The sequence below is a fragment of the Anguilla anguilla genome, chromosome 11 (assembly GCF_013347855.1).
Source record: "Anguilla anguilla isolate fAngAng1 chromosome 11, fAngAng1.pri, whole genome shotgun sequence".
In the NCBI taxonomy this organism is placed as follows: Eukaryota; Metazoa; Chordata; class Actinopteri; order Anguilliformes; family Anguillidae; genus Anguilla; species Anguilla anguilla.
This window is the reverse complement of record NC_049211.1, coordinates 17357934-17377305: the sequence shown is the minus strand read 5'-3', so window position 1 is coordinate 17377305 and position 19372 is coordinate 17357934. Positions and strand designations below refer to the sequence as shown.

The following is a 19372-nucleotide window of genomic DNA, read 5'->3' as shown; positions in this document are numbered from 1 at the left end:
TTAATAGTCTCCCAACCCTACAATATAATATAGGCCCACAGGTTGTAACCAGTGCACAGCATACTGAATACATTATATATGAGTCAATGATTGAAAAAAAAAATAATAAGATGCACATTTATTATTCTGATAAATATCTTTCTGATAATAAGTGAAGATGCTGTATGTGGGCCGCTGGGAAAGTGCTGACTCCCGGGGACCTGTGTGACTCACGCTGGTGACTTTGCGGTAGATTTGGGCCGCGTTCTGGCACTCAGAGTATGGATATTCTGAGGTGGCCATCTCCAGCATGCACATTCCGAAGGCGTACACGTCCACTGACTCATCATAGTGCTCCTCATACATCTCCGGGGCCATGAATTCAGGAGTACCTGCAAAATAAAGGGGGAAAATCCACACTTGACTTCGGTCTCAGCTCCATGTCCATAATGAAGTCCCATGGAATTGCTTAGGTTACTGAGATTAGCAATGAGCATTTCAAATGGAATTTAACCAAATAACAAAAATAATGTATTATTAGACAAAATGGCATGCACTGCTTTTCTATCAGTAGTAAAAAATATACAGATATACAACCCATTAACAAAGATATACACAAATATACACACAATATATGTATGTGCATATACATTCTCTCTCAGATATACACAATAATACATAATTAAATAGTGCACTAGTTACCAATGACACTTTTGGCAAAAGAGGCTCTTTTCAGGGTGGCGAGGCCGAGATCGCCGATTTTAACCGAGCCCGTGGGGCCCGTGATGAAGATGTTGTCACATTTGAGATCGCGGTGGATGATGGGCGGGGTTCTGGTGTGCAGGAAATGCAGGCCTTTCAGAATCTGCCGGCACCAGCTCCGCAACACCTTGGGCTTCATCACCTTGAACCTCCTCAGGTAGCTGGAGAGGGAGGGAGGAAGGGAGAGAAGTGAAGCCTCCTGCCACGTCGCCGAAATACGGGCCGCAGAGCGGCCCCCTTTCAGAAGCCCCGTTCTGCACAGGTTTAATGTGGAACGGTCACGCTTCCCCCCCCACTCACGTCTTTAAGGTTCCTGAGGTCATCAGCTCGGTCACCAGCACGATGCACTTCTTCCCTTTGAGCGGCGACTCCCAGAAGTCGTAGAAGCGCACGATGTTGGGGTGCTGCAGCCCCTTCAGCATCTCCGCCTCCTCCTTAAAGCGCTGCCTCTCTACCCGAGACAGCTTCCGGTCCTGAGAGACACACACACACACACACACACGCACACACACACGCACACACACACACACACACACGCACACACACACACACACACACGCACACACACACGCGCGCACACACACACGCACACGCACACGCACACGCACACACACACGCACACACACACACACACACACGAGAAACACACACACATCACATGCCTGCACAGTCCACTGGCACATTTGCTGTCTGAAGCAGATGAAAATGCTAAAAGCAATGCCTGATCACGAGCCAGAAGCCATGGATGTAATGAGCAGCTTACTATAGACTATAGTAAAATATTTACTTCTCTAGAAAACTGCATAGTGTTCGATCACAATTTTAAACTCACAGGTAGGTCAAAAGTTCTCTTATTCACTCTGACGTTATACCCTGACCACTGTCCCAAACGATCACATGAATACTGTTGTTACTGAACACAGGCTTAACATTTTCTTTGTGTTGGGTACACTTGCATACGGGAAGACATGGCGTCTGCCTCCAGACCTGAACTAACCACCGAAGCGGAATGCCATTAGAGCCCACGTCATAAGGTTGAAGGTCACTGCCCAAATGAACACTTATTACGACTGAATAAATCCAGTAACCGATGACGACGGTAAGAGCCAGCGCCTCCACTGCATTACGGGCTCTCCAGCTCGGCAGCTCAGATGCAGAGAGAGGTTATGTAATACACAGAGTGATACCAGCGCTGTTTCACTGCAGACGGGCATCCCAGAGACGCCGCAAACGACAAACAGCGTACGAGCCCGATGTGGAGGAGAGGTGAGGGGAGATACAGAGCAGGCTGAGGGGCAGTGGTGCGCGTGCGTGCGAGCGGGGGCAGGGAGGAGAGGGGTGGGGGCGGGGAGGAGAGGGGTGGGGGCGGGGAGGAGAGGGGTGGGGGCGGGGAGGAGAGGGGTGGGGGCGGGGAGGAGAGGGGCGGGGGCGGGGAGGAGAGGAGTGGGGAGGAGAGGGCTGGGGGCGGGGAGGAGAGGAGCGGGGGCAGGGAGGAGAGGGGTGGGGGCAGGGAGGAGAGGAGTCGGGGCGGGGAGGAGAGGGGTGGGGGCGGGGAGGAGAGGGGAGGAGAGGGGTGGGGGCGGGGGAGCACGCTCGGCGTCGGTCGCAGGCGAGGGGCGAGGACTGCAGCACTCGCGGCCGTTTCCCAGCTCTCCTCAAACGCACGGCGCATAAATAATGCAGAGCCGCCATGACGGCGTTGTTCGCGCGGCTCGGCGCTTGGCAACGCGCTGCGGCTGGCCCAACGTGCACTCGGGCCGGGAGCCCCGGCTTCTCCTTTCTCTAAAACACAGGAATGACTGCATTATTAATGCCTCACGTGCCAGTTTCACTGTACCCAGCAAGGAAACAAACACCCGCGAGCACCAGCAGCATCCGGAAATACGTTAAGCATAACAGAATGTCACTTATATTCTGCGCACCTATTTTTCTTTTTCATCTCAAATCACAATCATCCATGATTATTTCACCATTCTGCCGTCTAAATTGCATTCAGCAAACCTGATATTGTAATTTGCTTTCACATTTCTCACATAAGTCATCTAATTGATCCCAGGTAATAGAAAAAAGTAATATTCCTAATTGCATTAAGACAATGCAATATGGGAACGCAAAGGTTTATTAATATGCCTCCAAATTCTCTTGAGGCAGAACAGTCGTGTAGATTGTAAGTTACGATGTCAGAGCTGTATTTTCTCAGGGCCTTTTCATACTGTACCGCTCTAAGTGCAGTACATGGTATGAGGGAGCAGGATGAGGTCACACAGCTGCAGAGTGGTCTCCATCCTGGCTGCGATGTGCACCAGCAGCTCTGCCGCACTGTAAGAAACCAGCACTGAAAGGGCTTCAGCAAATGCCCAGCCGTAAATGTAGGCTATGAAAGCTGGCTTGAGTAACACAAGCTGCGTGAATAAATGGACGCAGCCTTAGCGTTAATATGCACACCGGCCCTACAGCCCCAGTGTAGCGCACTCAGAGCAGAGCGCCCAGTCTGGCGCATGCTCCCAGCCCTCTCGACGGGCCACCGCTACAGAAAATGGCCTGTGACATCGGCAGGAAGCAATCCATAAGCACTCTGTCAACCTGACTCCGCCTGAATATTTAACTCCATTAGTGCAGTGCGCGAGAGCCGGGCTCTGCATTACAGCATGCACAAGGCATCGCTGCAACGTCCACCTCCAGGCCCGTCTTCCACCGCGCTGATAAACTGCTCACCCCCCAGGGGAGGAGGGGGGAGCACACTGTTAGACGCTTTCACTCCTGCTAGACTCCTTAAAGTGCACGAGCCTCCAGGAGACGGACTGCAGAAAAGCACTGCCGCCGTTCTTTTAATTCATACACAGGCCCACATTTTAAAAGCTGAAACAGCAGCGAAACATCACCGTTCACAGGAATGTTTGATGCTTCAGAGACCCTACGGAGAGCCTCTCAGCGGGTTAGTGAATTACAGGCCACACCCACATTCGCATCCTCACTGAAACGAGATCCGGGATAGTGTCTCTTCCCCATGCTGAGAAAATCAAACCGACATCAACTGCTGTCCTCACCTCAATAAGCTGACTGTTTGAACCTGCCAGAACCCATTTCATTACATCTTTAAAAAATAAAAAATAAAAAAAACATTAAAAACGCCTATTAATATTTTAAAACCTATTTTACGATGAAATTATTTTGCAGTTCCCCCTCTGTGCCAAAAAAGGAAACATTACAGTGAGGATTGCAGTTTTAAGCTTTTTAATCACCAAGATTAAAAGCAAAAAATAAAAATAATCTTCTGGTGCAGACAGAATAAGTGCTTGAGTTCACAGCCTATGCTTGTAATAAAAAAAAAGAAAAATGTTACCAGACAGCCATCACCCCATTACGTCACATCACTGTTGCATCCTTAACCTGTCATCACCTACAACATGTTATGTAACCATAACCTGTTGCAGGTAACAACAGGGCAAGAATGCAACAAACACCAACCATATTTGATTTCCCTTATTTTACAAAGAACAGGATAGCCAACAGGCAGCAGTACCTCCTGAGCCAAATCTCTAAAGCCCTCCCCCAGTCTGCTGTGTCAGGAAGGTCAATGCATCAGAAATACAAGGACCGAGGGGACAAATTTGCCCTAAAAACCCAACAACCTCTGAAACTCAAAGACAAATTATTAAAGGAATATGGCCGCTCTGCTATAAAAAGAGTAATAAAATAATAAAGATAGTTGAAGAAACCGGGGGGGGGGGGGGGGAGATAGACAGTAATAAATGCTGCAGACGTTGTTTTTAACAATACGAGGCATCGCACGGTGGTCTGAGCGAGCGTGACTCAGCATCCGTGCTGTCGGAGCCGAGAGGAGGCTCCCCCCCGCTCCCCCCCACGCGGCCGCCCTCAGAGCCAGGTCACCGCTCGGTGTTCAGGGATGGAGAGCGTGAGCAGAAAGGCCGTCTGGCCCAGAGCAGGCCTGCGAAAGGCCTCGAAAGACGCTCTGTCCCCCACTGAATAACCTCCCAGCTTTCAGGGCCCTCCACAGTCAGCCGGGCCTTTTGTGGGGACAGAGTGGCCCTGCTTTTAAACAGATGTGTCCATTTGAGGCTGTGTTTCCTAAGGCTAATGACTAAATGTTTTTTTTTCTACTTCTGAATGGGCAACAAAAGAAAAGGCCCTTTTTTGTGTGTTGAAGACCTCAACAATGAACCCGATAACCTTTGTGCATTCTCTGTTGTTCTCGAGGGCCTGGGTCGTTTTTCTAAAAACAAAAATAAAACATGAAATGACTTAACAAGATGCCCAGCTATGTCCACAGAGTCTGTTGTGATGTTCCGTGTTTTCAGGGGTAAAAAAAAATAAACCCTATGGTGGGCAGTCACAGAAGGGTACATACAAACAAGCATGCACATGAGAAAACTTCCAGTAAACCATAGCTGCCCTGTGGCTAACAGTCCCCCTTAACACACTGACAAATGCCATCGACTTTCAGGGAGGGGCCTCGTTTGGTTGCCAGTGATGTAAGCGCAGTGCGTCACGCACACATCACTAGGCAGTCTCTCAGCTGGCAGTAAGCCGCAGTGTTCATCACATCGGCACCATCGCGCCTCCCTCGGCCGCTCTGGGGGGGGGCTGATGAATGGGCTTCCGGCTGAGGACGTTTATGAATGTGCCGCACGTCCAAACCAAAATGTACTGAACAGCCAGCAGCCATAATCTAGTACAGATGTCAGGCTAGAATGACTTAATGACCGCCATCAAGAGTCTGAGCAGTGCCCCTCGCAAGAATGGATTCATTTCTCTAAAAGAAATAAAAAATAAAAAAAAAACTGTGGAAAAGAATAACTGTTGATCCACATTTAGAAAAAACTGAAGCAAATTTCCACTTGTCAAATTTGAACGGTTTAGCTTTCGATCATCTTATAAACTCCACTAAAAAGCTAACAAACAAATGTAGAATTCATGCATCTTGAACATTGATTCTTACAAACTGGCATTCAGCCAGAAGAATAGCTAAAAGCAGAGGATGTGTGGGTGGCGGGTGGCAACATGGGCAGGCCAGGGCTGCTGGTATAAATCCTGCATCTCTCTGGCGTCACCATGAAATATTAACAGGCTGCAGAATCTACCACCGCAGTCAGAAGAGAAAAATCTCCTCAACAACAAACAGCTGAGCAGGGGTTTAACAAAATCATAAGACCCATGAAAGCCCTTGAACTGGCACTGTTCAATTTACCAAGACGGCTACACGGCTGTTCCAGGAGACGTCATTCACAAACCCAAATTCTCCAAATGAGCATTATGGCAGTTTGACTCCTTTCTATGTAGTCAGTCTCTTCTGTAAAAATGGGGCACGACCAAAAAGTTGCTCTCTGAGTGCTCATGTTAAATCTTTTAAAACCTGTCATCCAACGTTAGTGTGGTGCCGCTCATCGGCAGTAGGCTAAGCTAGTTTTCTGGAAATTAATTCAAATATTTTCGTCTGGTGGACATTACGCTGACATCCAATCAGGAGACATTCACTGGCACGCACAAGAGCGAACTTGATTTATTTTGTGACTCTGCCATGGACAAGACTGCAGAAAAAGGCCCTGCAAATATGAACATCTAAAGAGTTAAGAGCAGCAAGTCCCAACACCCAATCTCCTCTCCAGTGCCCCTGATTTCAAAGTCATTTGCTTTTTTATTTAAAAGTAGGAGTAAATGCAAACATTTTGCACAGACTGTAGAACTCTGTCTAACCTGAGCTACATTAATTCTACCATGGGTTCTAAACAAATGATGTTCTAAACCGATTAAGTATTTGATGTATCTGGATGAGTTTATGTAAACAAATGATCATGTTTAAAAACTGAACCTCAAAAGTAAGGTAATCTTTGAACAAGAGGATCCGTGAAATTAACAGAAGTCCTATAAAACAATAGAGTTAACCATGATGGAAATTTAGATCCATAATCTGCTTGCAGCCAGAACTTCTGCTTTCGGCAGTCTCTTGTGAGCCTAGTCAAGCAATAAACCGGATTAAAAATAGCAAGACACCAGCCCTGTTGGTTGAACATCTACTTGAGTTCTTTTAGCAGCAATACACATGAAACCATAAGACTACATTTGAACCCTACAGTAATGTGGATCGCTTGGAACTCTGAAATGGTCATAACCGAAAATACCGTATGGAATTGCACTGGAAGTTTGCATGAACACCAAAGATAGCCTTACTGGAGATATGGATTGCTTAAAGACAAAGGGGTGGTTTTGATAGCTCATTAGAAGACAAAATGGAACAGCCACACATAGAAAGGTGACAATGCCTATTTGGTTGCCAGCCACCTGGTTAGTGGACAGGACCCAGCATTTTATTTCAGGTATGGGGCATAAAGCTTGTGGTAAAACCATAATTGCCTTTCTTTTAACCTCTAACTCATAGTATGGAAGATACCATTTCTGCTTTGTTAAATTGTTTCAGACTGCAACCATCTTACAAGAGACAAAATTCCTACAAAATACAAATTGTAATGATTTACAGGAATGATTAGGCTACATGCAATACTCTAGTCTTACTTTAACAGGTTTTTTTTTTTTTTTAAACTCTAAACCTTTTCATAAGTTAATAATCAATAATCAAACCAGCCTTGCATGTATAAGAGACACAGCTTGAAAGAGGCACGATTGCTTATGCTACTTCCAGGTTGATACCGCATTCATCTGACAGGGCAGTCCATAACCCCACCAGTAAATGAACCAGCTGTGCCCCACACAACCTGATCACATCGCATCATGAAGCCACACAACCTTTTCTTGTTAATCCCGCTCTGTGTGCAAAAACACATATGCAGCACTGCTACACTACAGCCAATTCATGCTTCATGTGCGCAATTCACAGGATGCTTCTTCAGCACGTAACTGGCAGCCACAAACCCCGGTGGGGGATGCAAATGATTTATGAGTGAGGGTGGACTCAGCGCCGATGACTGGGCCAAACCAGCTGAGGGAGAACGGCCATCCGGGTTTGAGACTGAATTCCTCGCGCTGAGGCAGGGATGACCCAGCCCAAACGGGACAGGAGGAGCGAGACGGTGTGTCCGTGAGGAGCAGCACTGCGGAGCGTCCCCTCTCCCTCCTCCCAAGGCAAGTCCAGCGCGCTCCTTCCCCTCAGCGGACACGGCAGCGTTAGGACACAGCCCCTAAGACTCTTTCCCGCCACAGGGGACACGAGCAGGTTGACAAACAAGTGGTGCCATTGAACAAAGGCAAAATCGCAAAAATAGGCTTTTTGGCGCTAATTCTCCTTGTATAATGTGCAGAATAAATTGCAGGGGAAAGCCAGATGAACTGAGGTTAGTGCTGGGGTTGGTAGAGTTTTCTGCTTCAGTATACTGTACTCTGCACAGCCTCCAGCAGATTGGAAGAGTTTCCCTGTGAGTACGATGACATACTTCTCTTTTACTCGAATTGACAATAGCTCTACTATCCTGAGACGTGGGACAGGGGCCTTTGTAATCACCAAATGTGGAACTGGCACATGTATACATATAGTTCAAACAGTTCAGCAGCACCATTTTTTTCAACACCAATTTATCACATCACACTAAAGATATGCTCATAACATTGTTCCTCTGCGAAAGCCAGTTTAGAAATGATTTATTGTCTTTTTCACTGAGTAAATGAAAGTCTGTGGCAAGTACAAGACCTGTGGGTCAGAGAAGCAGCACAGTAACATCTCAGCTTTGTAGGCTTGAGGTTTTCAAAACGCTGCTCCAGGAGAAAGACGGGTGTTCATCAGGCTCTCTCCAGAGAATGGAAGCTCTTAAACCTTCCAGATGTAGGCTGCCAGTGCCCCTCCCTCTGAATCTGTACTCTTAAGATTTCTACAACCACATACCAAGGAATGAATCTGTCTCTTTGGCATGTACAGCACATGTACAACAAGCAGGGTGACAAAAGCATGAAAATGGCCACGTGAGGCTTGAGTGGATCTGTGCAGCCTAAAGATCTTTTGATATACGTTACTATAGTTACATACAGCACTTAAATCAATGCTTTTCTGGCAAAAAAGAACCCAATGAGTTGTGAACCAGAAGTTACCCATCTCCTGGAGACTTCTGAATCCACCGAGTCAGGATCACAGTCCATGGCTTTCTAACCCTTGTGCTACATTCATACACATTTCTGAAACTGTGAATGAAATGTAACAGTTCCTGCAGGTTTCAAATGAAAGGTGTTTTCAAAACAAAACCCGATAACCATGCCAAGGCTCTACTTTGGTATCAAGTTCAGACAGACTATTTCCTCCTGGACAGGACTGTGATATTTCTAAAGCAAATGGCAGGCAGAAACGTTTTGTGACACCATAAAGGAAATTCCCCAAATTTAAATGACAAATGGTCAAATAAAATATCTGTGGTGCTATGCAATGCGCTGCAGACAAGCCTGCGCAAAACGATGACTTTATTTACCAAGCCAACAGAGACCATCTGTCCCCTAGCGCCCCGCCCGCAGAGCGCAGCTGCGCAGTCGAACCCCGTTTGGAGTGGCGCGAGGCTTCGGGGCCCGCCCGTATCCAGGACGCCGGACTCAGGGCTGCTCCAGGAACGTCCCGAGCTGACCCTCTACTTTTATCACCAGCTGCAGATCGTGCCAAAGCAGCAGACAGCCTTGACTCAGCAAATCCCACAGTTTCCCCTAGACACAACACTGCGCAGCTACAGCTGAGGGAGTGCAGCTGCTTCAACGGCCCGCTGCTGCTGCTGCACAAACCCCAGCAAGACATCGCCTACTGGAGTCTCCCCCCCCCAGCAAGACATCGCCTACTGGAGTCTCCCCCCCCCCAGCAAGACATCGCCTACTGGAGTCTCCCCCCCCCCAGCAAGACATCGCCTACTGGAGTCTCCCCCCCCACCCCCCCAGCAAGACGTTGTCTACTGGAGTCTCTCCCCCCCCCCAGCAAGACATCGCCTACTGGAGTCTCTCCCCCCCCCCAGCAAGACATCGCCTACTGGAGTCTCTCCCCCCCCCCAGCAAGACATCGCCTACTGGAGTCTCTCCCCCCCCCCAGCAAGACATCGCCTACTGGGGTCTCTCCCCCCCGCAAGACATTGCTTATTGGGGTCTAATCTCCTGCAGTTAGTGAGCATTAGGCCTACATATAGGTCAATGGTCATTCCCATTTTTTTCCCTATTCAGGATATGCTTGGCTAGTCTTTCGCCTCTGAAGTAGCCTATATTCTACTGAACAGGAGATTCCATTGTTAGGCATTTCCTTCAACACCTTTTACTCTCCCATCTGGCATTGCCTCTGCTTTAGGAAAGACAGTGATTAAAGGATTAGGTTCATCAGCTGAGGATGAATGAAATGTCTAAAGGCCCAGACAGGGAGGCATAATGAGTCACTCCAAATGAAATGCCTCTGCAGAAGAGAGTTGGAGTCAAGGTGACTGACGGAGTCTAAAGCCCGTACAAACACAGGCCGTGCGAAGTTCCACAACAGAGCATGAGAACGCGTTCATCACACTGTACCAGAAATGTGCCAACAGTACTCTTAGCCTACACTGTATTACATGGAACTGTATAACGCTCAGTGTTAGCATGACTTAGCATGTGACAGGAGCGGGGCCTTCCCACACCCCTAACAGGAAGATGGAACCGGCAGGGTGATGCAGCAGGTTGTGGAGGACCGTTGGTCTTTCCACACCCACACAAACGCATGCACACGTGCTCTCCTCTGCGAATGCCGGCCCCTGCTGACCGCTTGTTTGTAACTGGTGACCCACTTTGGACGCCTTTGTTTTTCCACCTCAGTGACTGGGTGAGGGAGAGCAGCCTCAATGGGGTCAGTATACATACCACACAAAAACACGCGAGCCCCACATTCCCACCAAACCAAAACATGAAAGGCTGAGGTCAGAGCTGGTTCAGAAAAGGTAACACCCCCCGAGAGAGTGACACACAACAATCGCAAAAATAAATAAATAAATAAATAAAAGTACTCCTGCTCACAACATGGGCAGTTTAATAAAATTTACAGGTTAAGAAATGAGAGCCCTTTGGGGAGCAGAACTGTCTTTCTATTGAATTGACATATTAAAGGCTAAACCAGTTGGAGAAGCGCAACACCCCACACAGCATCTCGACCTGTCGCTCCCTTCAGTCTCCTGAACAACACAGGTGTGGTACAGATTTGACCAGCCGTTGTGTTCATCAAATCCATTCCTAAATACAGCAAAGGGAAGTAAATAAATAAATAAATCCCATTATCCTGGAGAGATGCCTGTTAATATTTCTCTCTGAAAAATGCAGTCACTGGAAAGTACACACTAGACCAAAGTCCAACCGCAAAAACAGATCACTCAAGTATTGTGGGAAAATAGTGAAAACAGGACAAAATCCTCAGCTATACTGAGCCAAGCTGTGAGGAATGTTGTAATGAATGCTTCATATATTTGATATACATTATTGTACACTATAGGCTATCCAACAGGAAAACTGACTAGGGACATTTCTGGAATTGAATCAGCTGTGGAATGCAGAGATGGGAAAGGGAAGATAGGAATGCATAAGAAATTGCACCTATAGGATTTCTGGCAACAGAAGTAGTGTCATTGCTGGAATTCTTTAATAATTACTCTGTTTTTCTGGGCCACATTTACAAAAGAAACATTTGTGCCAATGCCAGCCGCAAAGCACATTTCAGATTTTTATAGGATACCGCTGCTTCAAGTTAAAACACTTCTAATAAAAATAAAATTATACATTTTATTTAGAGGCAGTATTTCCACTATATCACGACAGTAACACATCAAATCATCTTCACAACTGGTCCACTGATCAGAGTGATTCATCCATTGCATAACAGAGGCAACTACAATTATGCATAACCCCACCTCTATAGTTAGTGTTTAATAATCAAGCCATATACTAACAATTAGGCCCAGCCTGGTATAAAATGCATACAAAATAGGGCAATAAATAGGTCAGTATACAAAAAAATTAAATAGATATCTTTATTGTCAATAAGAAGACATTTTAATACAAACACACCAGAAAAGCCCAAAAGGGTATTTCTGAACAGTTAAGCATCATGAAACATGCACCATCTGGTTTAGCAGAGGCAATGTGGCAGGTTTGAAAAGCACGGCCTGATTAGCACTACCAGGCAGAAAAGCCATGTGATACCACTAGGCCTCCTGCATCCAAAGAGTGGAAAATCACAGACGCACGTGTGCCCTTTCCCTCTGCAGTGAACAAGAACTGCTCTCAAAACAGGCTCCTCCACTCAGCAGCAAGTGTTGGCACAACAAACGAGCGAAGCTGTAGCAAATGTCCGCGGCTGTATCAGTTTGCAAGGGGGGAACCTTCATGTCAGGTAACAAGCCCCCCCAGACAGGCCACAGTCAATTAGACCCGTTTACAGTCTGCAGATAGCGATTCTGTCCCACCCTTCCCCTCATTAGCAGCAATAAACGTGCCTGTATAAAGTACTTAAATTATCCACGTAATTTACATTTACTGCATTCCACCTCCCCAAAATGTGAAACTTCTGCAAGAAACCTCTGCACAGCTAACACGACAATGTTATTGTAAGGGACAGTGAAGCATTTCATGATCATAGTCACAAACACAGTGGTGATGTACACTGTAGGTTATAACTGAGCATTAATGATAAGAAGTAGCCTTGTCAGCTTATCTTGTTGCCCTTCTGTGTACTTTTTCCAAGATCTTGTACATCCATATCTACCACTGAGAGTGGTCCCCACATCAGGACAAAGTACTCTAAATGAGGTCTGACAGAAGAGAGATATAGCATGCGTTTCCAAACTCAGGAATATATTTTGCATCTTCAAAGGTTTGGCCATATTTCCTTTAGAATTCGCTCAGAACGGACTTTTTCTGTATTTTGCAAAGTTGCTTCTCCAGTTTGACACAGTGGACTGAGCTTGGGTTACATACATTGTGAAATTATTTCTATTAGTGAATATCTTTGAAATTTTAACCACTTCTCATTCACAGTACAGCAGTCTGAACATTGTATCCAGTCCACAGAACTTCTCACTGATCTCATCCAAGTGGTCTTACATGGATTTGTACCACGCCTGGCCAACGTGAGAGGCCTCAGTACTTAACTTGCTTTATCTGATCCGTGGACCAGTAGGCTGTGGCGGTATACCAACTATACCTACAATATCTAATGTGCCAAGCAACACGGCTATACCTCCCTAATGAGCCAGCCCATAGCACTGCATCCAAGCTCCACATTGCACATCTGAAAGCTTCAAAGCATCAGCCTCGGGTTTGGTTTTTTCCGAGATTCAGAGAAAAAATAAAATAACCAACTGTCCACAAATAAAGGTACAGTAGCATTTACTGTGAGATACTTTGTACGTCACTACATGAGAAACACGTTTCATAAAATTTTGGAATTTGTATATTTTGTGCCACACACTGCAACAATGGCATGGCTCCAAAAAAAGCACTGGGAAGCATTCCAGTGCCCATATTAATTTTGACAGGAAGCACTTCTCACGAAGTTCACTGTGGGCCCTGAATGGTTGTAGTTATTGTTATATTAACAGTGCAAACAGGAGGAAGACTGTATGCTTGTTCGTATTTGCTTGTTTTTGTGCTATAATACAATGCTATATTTAAAGTACAGCATCCCACAGTGGAACGACTTGGGATGACAAAGAAACAGTTGTTCTTGAAGCACTATGGACAGCCATTGTTATGGAAACGAAATTGCAGGCAAGAAATAAATTCACAGTAGTCCAAAAGGCTAATGTTTGTTTCCAGATTGGAACTCAGGCCCAACACAAAGAAATGTGCTTAAAAAAACCTAATCTGATTACCAAAATGTGACACCACAATTTAGAATGAATTTGGACACTTAAATGCATTCTCTTTGAACAGATTCCTACAAATACAGATCAGGTAATGCTACAACACATGGGAAGAGAATACAATTTGCTTAAATCCAAAATGCATAGCCTCCCTCCTGTGCAGTCAAATGTGCTTAATAATCACAACATACCACTGAGCGTGCCTGGGAATCCCCAATGTCAATACATCCCAGATAAAAGCTCCAGAATTATTCAGCAAGCGAAACTTCAGCTCTGATCCACTACACATAAGAACACGTAGAAGACTGCAGATGTTTCGTAGTAGCGGCAACTCCTATCCTGTGTTGGTTTTCATGATCACAGGCTAACAAGGATCTTTTGTTCAAAGCAGTAATTTGTCCTCCAAAAATGAAAACCAAGTATTGTTGCCAGATGATTCAGGTGGTGAGGGAGGTGTTCATATTTCCTCCAAATAACCCTGCTCTGCATCCGGATGGCACCTGAGCCCACCCACTAGTGCAGTGCATAGTACAACCAGCCCTCGGCAGCCCCCGACTACCCTTAACTGCTTTGCAAAGGAGGCTATATCACCCTGGGGCTGTTACGACAGATTTCATCCCCCCAACAATTTCATCCCCCTATTCACTTCCGGGGTTACGTTTCCGGTTACGTTCCCTTAATGCGTAAGTTGGCGTCAACTTGACTACCTTGCATCCGTGGTTTCCAAGCATTTTCTGCTGGTTTCTAATGACAGTGAGCGATATTTATATTAATTATTGTACTCACTATTCCACCTAATTTACACGTCATTACACAAGCTAAGATACAGAAATATCACACACACACACAAATTTGTATTCTGTTCATATGTCTATCGTTTGTTGTACTCATGATTTTGCAATATGTATATACACACGTCATTGCCAATAAAGCTTATTTGAATTTGAATCTTCAGACATAGAGATCTGACCAATCGGAGCAATGTAACGGCACAACGTAACCCCGGAAGTGAATGGGGGGATGAAATTTGTAAGGGGGATAAAATTTGTTGTTCAGAACGAACCCCTTGCATGTCAGCCAATCAGAACTGACCGTGTCAGACAACTGATCACCTGTAAGAGGCAGATAAAAAATATGCATTATTTGTAAAGATTTTGTAGCAGTTGTGAAAGTTCCATATGTTGAGTAGACTTCTTAATCCTTACAATTTATAGCTCACATTTGACAGGAAGGAATAATACTAAATTACTAATAAATCAATAAATAATGTAAACATTATATCCTAATCATTAAAACATCCTTTTACCATCATTACTGGTTACATTTTCAGCATCTCTTTCCCCTCCTCTTTCTTCAGTGTTTTAAAAAAAATAATAAATAAATAAAAAAACTGTTCTCTTTTGGATCTCTCCCAAATCGGCAGCGAATAATGCGGCAATGAGATACAAACGACAGGTTATTCCAAAAGGGGGAAAGAGCAGAAAAACTAGAACTGTGGCAGTTTATTTTTCGTTCATGTTGTAGGCCAAATGTAGTTCTGGTTCAAATAGAAGAAAATTAGCCAGCATTCATTCAGCTCATTCCTCTGATGCCCTTTGCCAAAAGGAAGCATTTCTGGCCACTGACTAATTTAACTAATGCCACTGAAGACAATGCAAACCAAAACATATTCACCACATGAGCAGAATAAAATAAAGATTTAATATATACTCTAGCTCACCTTAATTAAAGTGCAGGCAATCTGCAGTGCATACCCTTACAACAAGAAGTCTTACTGTTCTACATGCTTCATATTAGGCTATATAATACTGAACAACAGCAAGAACAATAAACACACTAGTTAAATAAAACATGACACAGTTCTTTAGACATAGAAGTGAACTTCAGATTAAAAGGAGCAATTGAGTCAGTTTACTTTCCAAAATGACATATTGGCTTTTTTGAGATGACGTTAGTTCTCAATATTCTTGCTAAATATACTAGTTACGAAATTGTGCTTGACAGATATACAAGACTTTGGGGGTGTTGTGCATTACATATGCGGGATTTACTACCAGGTAACCTCGTTTCAGAGAGAAAAGAGGTGTCCTTTCACTTGACACAGCAGTTTAACACAATCGCCTGGCAATGGACATGTGCCAATGGCTGTAAAGGTATGCACTCTTTCAAGTTCCGCTGTTGTTATGAATTGTAATGAACAGTTCTCCGCAAACAAGCCTGAGCAGAAGAGAAAAATAACAAACATCGACCTGCACAGCTCATCCCTCAATAGACTATTAATTACAAAGCAATCTCTCTGCTGACCCATGAGCTCCCTGTCCTATTGTTTGAAACCACAAAGGAACACTCTCCAATTCTGTGGCCAAAGAAAACATTTGCAATTCAGTGGTGACCCTAACACAAAATATATCCTGATCTAACCATTAATAGCAACACTATCACAGTTATCAGGACAGTTTAGTCCTCACTGACAGCAAAACGTCACACAACAATAATGTATGTGGCCATGCCTCAAAAGTTACCAACAAACAATTTATTTCAGGATCAAATGTTTTGTTTGGATCAAGCCTGGATTTTCAATCACCTTGTAATAAATCATTAAATTGCACAGCTTTGTGCATGCAAAAAAAAAAGTCCAGTATAAAAAATAGCAGACAAAAAGCCCTGTGACATAGCTGCATATTCCTCAACGCTGCACATAACTGACCTATTTTAAAAGGTATTACAAGAATGTGTAGGGCGATTTATCACTGCGTCTCAAACATGAGGATGTTAATGAGCAGTTACGTGAATCAGGAGGCCGGTTTTTTCCCTTCATGAAGGCCTGCTACAATAGGTCAAAAACAGATACCTTACTTGTGACATATCTAGCTTTCGCATATTTGTCTTTTCCTTTCACGTCTTTAAACTGTAGTTATAAATATCCCATCAATTACATGGTTAAGTACAATGTCACATATGATCAAAATCCTTACCTGAAGTTCACACCACGCAACTTCGACCCAGGTTTCTGTGTCGAGACCCTTGTAGACAGTCTTGAAAGACCCCCTGCCAAGTTCAATATCAAACTTGAGGAACCTGCCCCCCGGTGATGTGGACACAGCTTTCATCTCGGCCTCCTCTTCGTTCTCGTCACTGGCTGCTTTTCCGGCATTTTTTGCACTGTCGGAGGGTGTAGCATTGCTTTTCTGTTCCACTCTGTCCTTGTCCTCGTCGGCGCTAACACTTTCCGTGGCGCTGTCTTTTTGTCCACATTGACTCTCGGTGCTAGAGCCTTCTTGTAAGCCTCCACGAGTTCCCAATGTCCTGTCTACAATAGTGCGAAGGTTAATATTCAGGATTTTGCTTCGGTTGTCACATTCGGGCTGTTCAAACGCTTGGTCGTCAGAGTCAGAGAACCACAAACTTCTTCTGATAAATCTTTGACGCACAATTCTCTGATAATTTGATGGAGGATACGCAGTAGGATCACTCCCCCCTCTCAGCACAGCTGAAGTGTCCATGTTATTAACATTACTGTCACTGATGGCTTCATACATATTAATGTTAAGTTCACATTCAGAATTGGGAACAGATTGATATGTATATCCCAGCGGGGGGTCGGAATTGGATTCACCCGCCGATTCCATTTCTGCCGATAATTTCAGTAGGTATCACTGACGTTCCCAGAATGGTTTTACCATGGTTGTTCAGAAACAACCGCAGCAGCAGAGTACCTGCAGCGCCCGCCTGCTGACGCAGTTCGGCAAAACAGGGTATCACTGAAGCGATTTCATCACACCAAATCTAAACAGCAACAACAAAGATGTATCATTTTTCTCGACATAAATTAGCTATATCATTGTAATAAAATAGAAAAAACATAACTGTAACTGTTGGCAAGCTAGCTAACGTTCGCTAAATCCCAAGACAAGATAATTTTATCATCAGACTTTGTAGCTCAGCTCTTGCGCCTCCATCTAGCTAGCTACCATTTCATATATACACACATATCAGAATAACATCATATTTTAAACAATTGCATTTGACATATGTAGTTAAATAACAACCGAACCAACTGCACCCAAAGCAAATGATTGTACTGACCTCGGAAGATAACAAGAGATTGCTTAGCAAACACAAATGTAAACGCGCCGCAAGCTTCGGCAAATCGGCCAACGTTAATGTTCAAAGGGTAACTAACGTTAGCAGTAATTTTGTAGCTAGCTACTGTAGCTGTGCCTAACCCGTTTTAATTTAGTTACAAGCTAGCTAGCTAGCAATACGATTGCCCGTGTCATTGAGCATCTTAGCAAACGTTTGCCACACAAGGGTAACTCGTTACCTCTAATTAACCAACTATTCATCCCTTGATATATTACTTTTTTGAAATTCGGAAATAAGACAATAGGTACTTACAGTGTACAGCATACCACTAGCTTGCAAGCCATCGTGGCAAGGAAGGTTAGCCAGCTAACAGATCCAAAAGAAATCCAACACAAAACAGTGAAGTGAACAACGGTAAGCAATCTGGCTAACCGCAGCTGGTCATTTCCCTGGCATTTGGCTTCAGCTCCAATATTTATCAACGAAAAAATTACCACTTGTTCTCAGAAAAATTGGGGGAAATCAACACCACTCCTCTACGCTATGCGATATTACAACGCATGCAGAGCTAAATTAGTTAGCGTAGGTTGCTAGGTCCCAGCTATATAAATTGCTTCAATAGGCGCTCGCTAATGCAAACAAAGAATTCTGATTTAACTCCGTGTTCAAATCCGGGCAATTTTTTCATTAAGGCTTGATATTATTAACACCTGCCTAAACTGAAACGCCACAAGAACCGGGTCGTTTCGCCCCATGAAAATTAAATGTAGTCAATGAAAGACATCCCATTACAGGTCCAATTTTACACATTCGTTCCACGCCCCTAGCAACGACACGTAAGGCCTTATCCAATAAAAGCGCACGTTTTCTGGTGATGTCTCCTATTTATGGCTACACAGAGGTGGAGTGTGGTGTGGACCCAAACCTACACGCCCTGTCCCTTTAAGTGTAGATAGATTCTGCTCCCAAGCTTTGATCTCGATTCAGCTGTCACCTTCTAGTGGTCGAGGTGTGAAAAATTGAAGATGAGGCTGGTCCGTCGTCGGTTAGGCAGGAAGATTCACCAAAACCAATCTAAGTTACTGTTGCACGTGAAAAGAGATGCGTCTAGCTCATATATCCCAACATACATAACAATAGCTACAATTGTTCAAAAAAACTTTGATTTTTAATTCACTGACAACATGCAGTGATTGTATTTGAATGACTGATTTCCAGTTTTTAATATATGCTATTCAATTTTGTTTAAAAATGGCATTGATTTAAAACTGATTGGCCTATCACTTTTAGAGAACGTAGGCTACATTCGTTGATACATGTTAAAAGTCATCCTATCAGTTTTTATTAGCCTGAAACTGAAAAATAGGCAATCAATCAACATACCAATTAGAGCATGAGCATAATGCGAATTATGCTGACGTGTTCTAGCTAGCATATGTGCATATAGGTTACTTCTTATGTGTGTATACACGTAGTGTGCCTGTTTGTTTGTTCTCCCAATGATGCATTAAATTTAAGGTCTAGCCCCCAATCATCAAAAAGTCTTAGACATATAAGTGGTGTATAATAATTCGAAATTATTTGCAGATGGTCATTCAGTAGATATGTTAGTCATGTAGTGAAGTAGTTCATATAGATTACAACAGAATTAGGTTGTAAGCATCATCCATACAATCAATCTACTCTTCTTAGCGTGAATGATAACGTTTCCTGCTTCATACACTTCATTCAGTTTTTTATTT

General features: G+C 44.3%; 1 protein-coding gene across 11 annotated transcripts in view; it reads right to left on the bottom strand.

The window, feature by feature from the left end:
• Positions 1-18583, bottom strand: part of LOC118207295 (serine/threonine-protein kinase WNK2-like) — a 43539-nt gene extending 24956 nt beyond the window's left edge. For 6 of the 11 annotated variants that reach the window (XM_035380721.1, XM_035380726.1, XM_035380727.1 and 3 more), the window contains exons 1-5: positions 17943-18582; positions 16520-17330; positions 1042-1214; positions 682-902; positions 214-371 (exon numbers count right to left, since the gene is read on the bottom strand). In XM_035380721.1, coding sequence (XP_035236612.1) covers positions 214-371; positions 682-902; positions 1042-1214; positions 16520-17173 — 1206 coding nt within the window. In that variant the 5' untranslated portion in view covers positions 17174-17330; positions 17943-18582. Of the gene's footprint in view, positions 1-213; positions 372-681; positions 903-1041; positions 1215-16519; positions 17331-17630; positions 17908-17942 lie in introns of those variants that run through there. The other 5 variants (XM_035380729.1, XM_035380730.1, XM_035380731.1 and 2 more) reach the window with 4 other exon arrangements.
• Between the last annotated feature and the right edge of the window lie 789 nt (positions 18584-19372).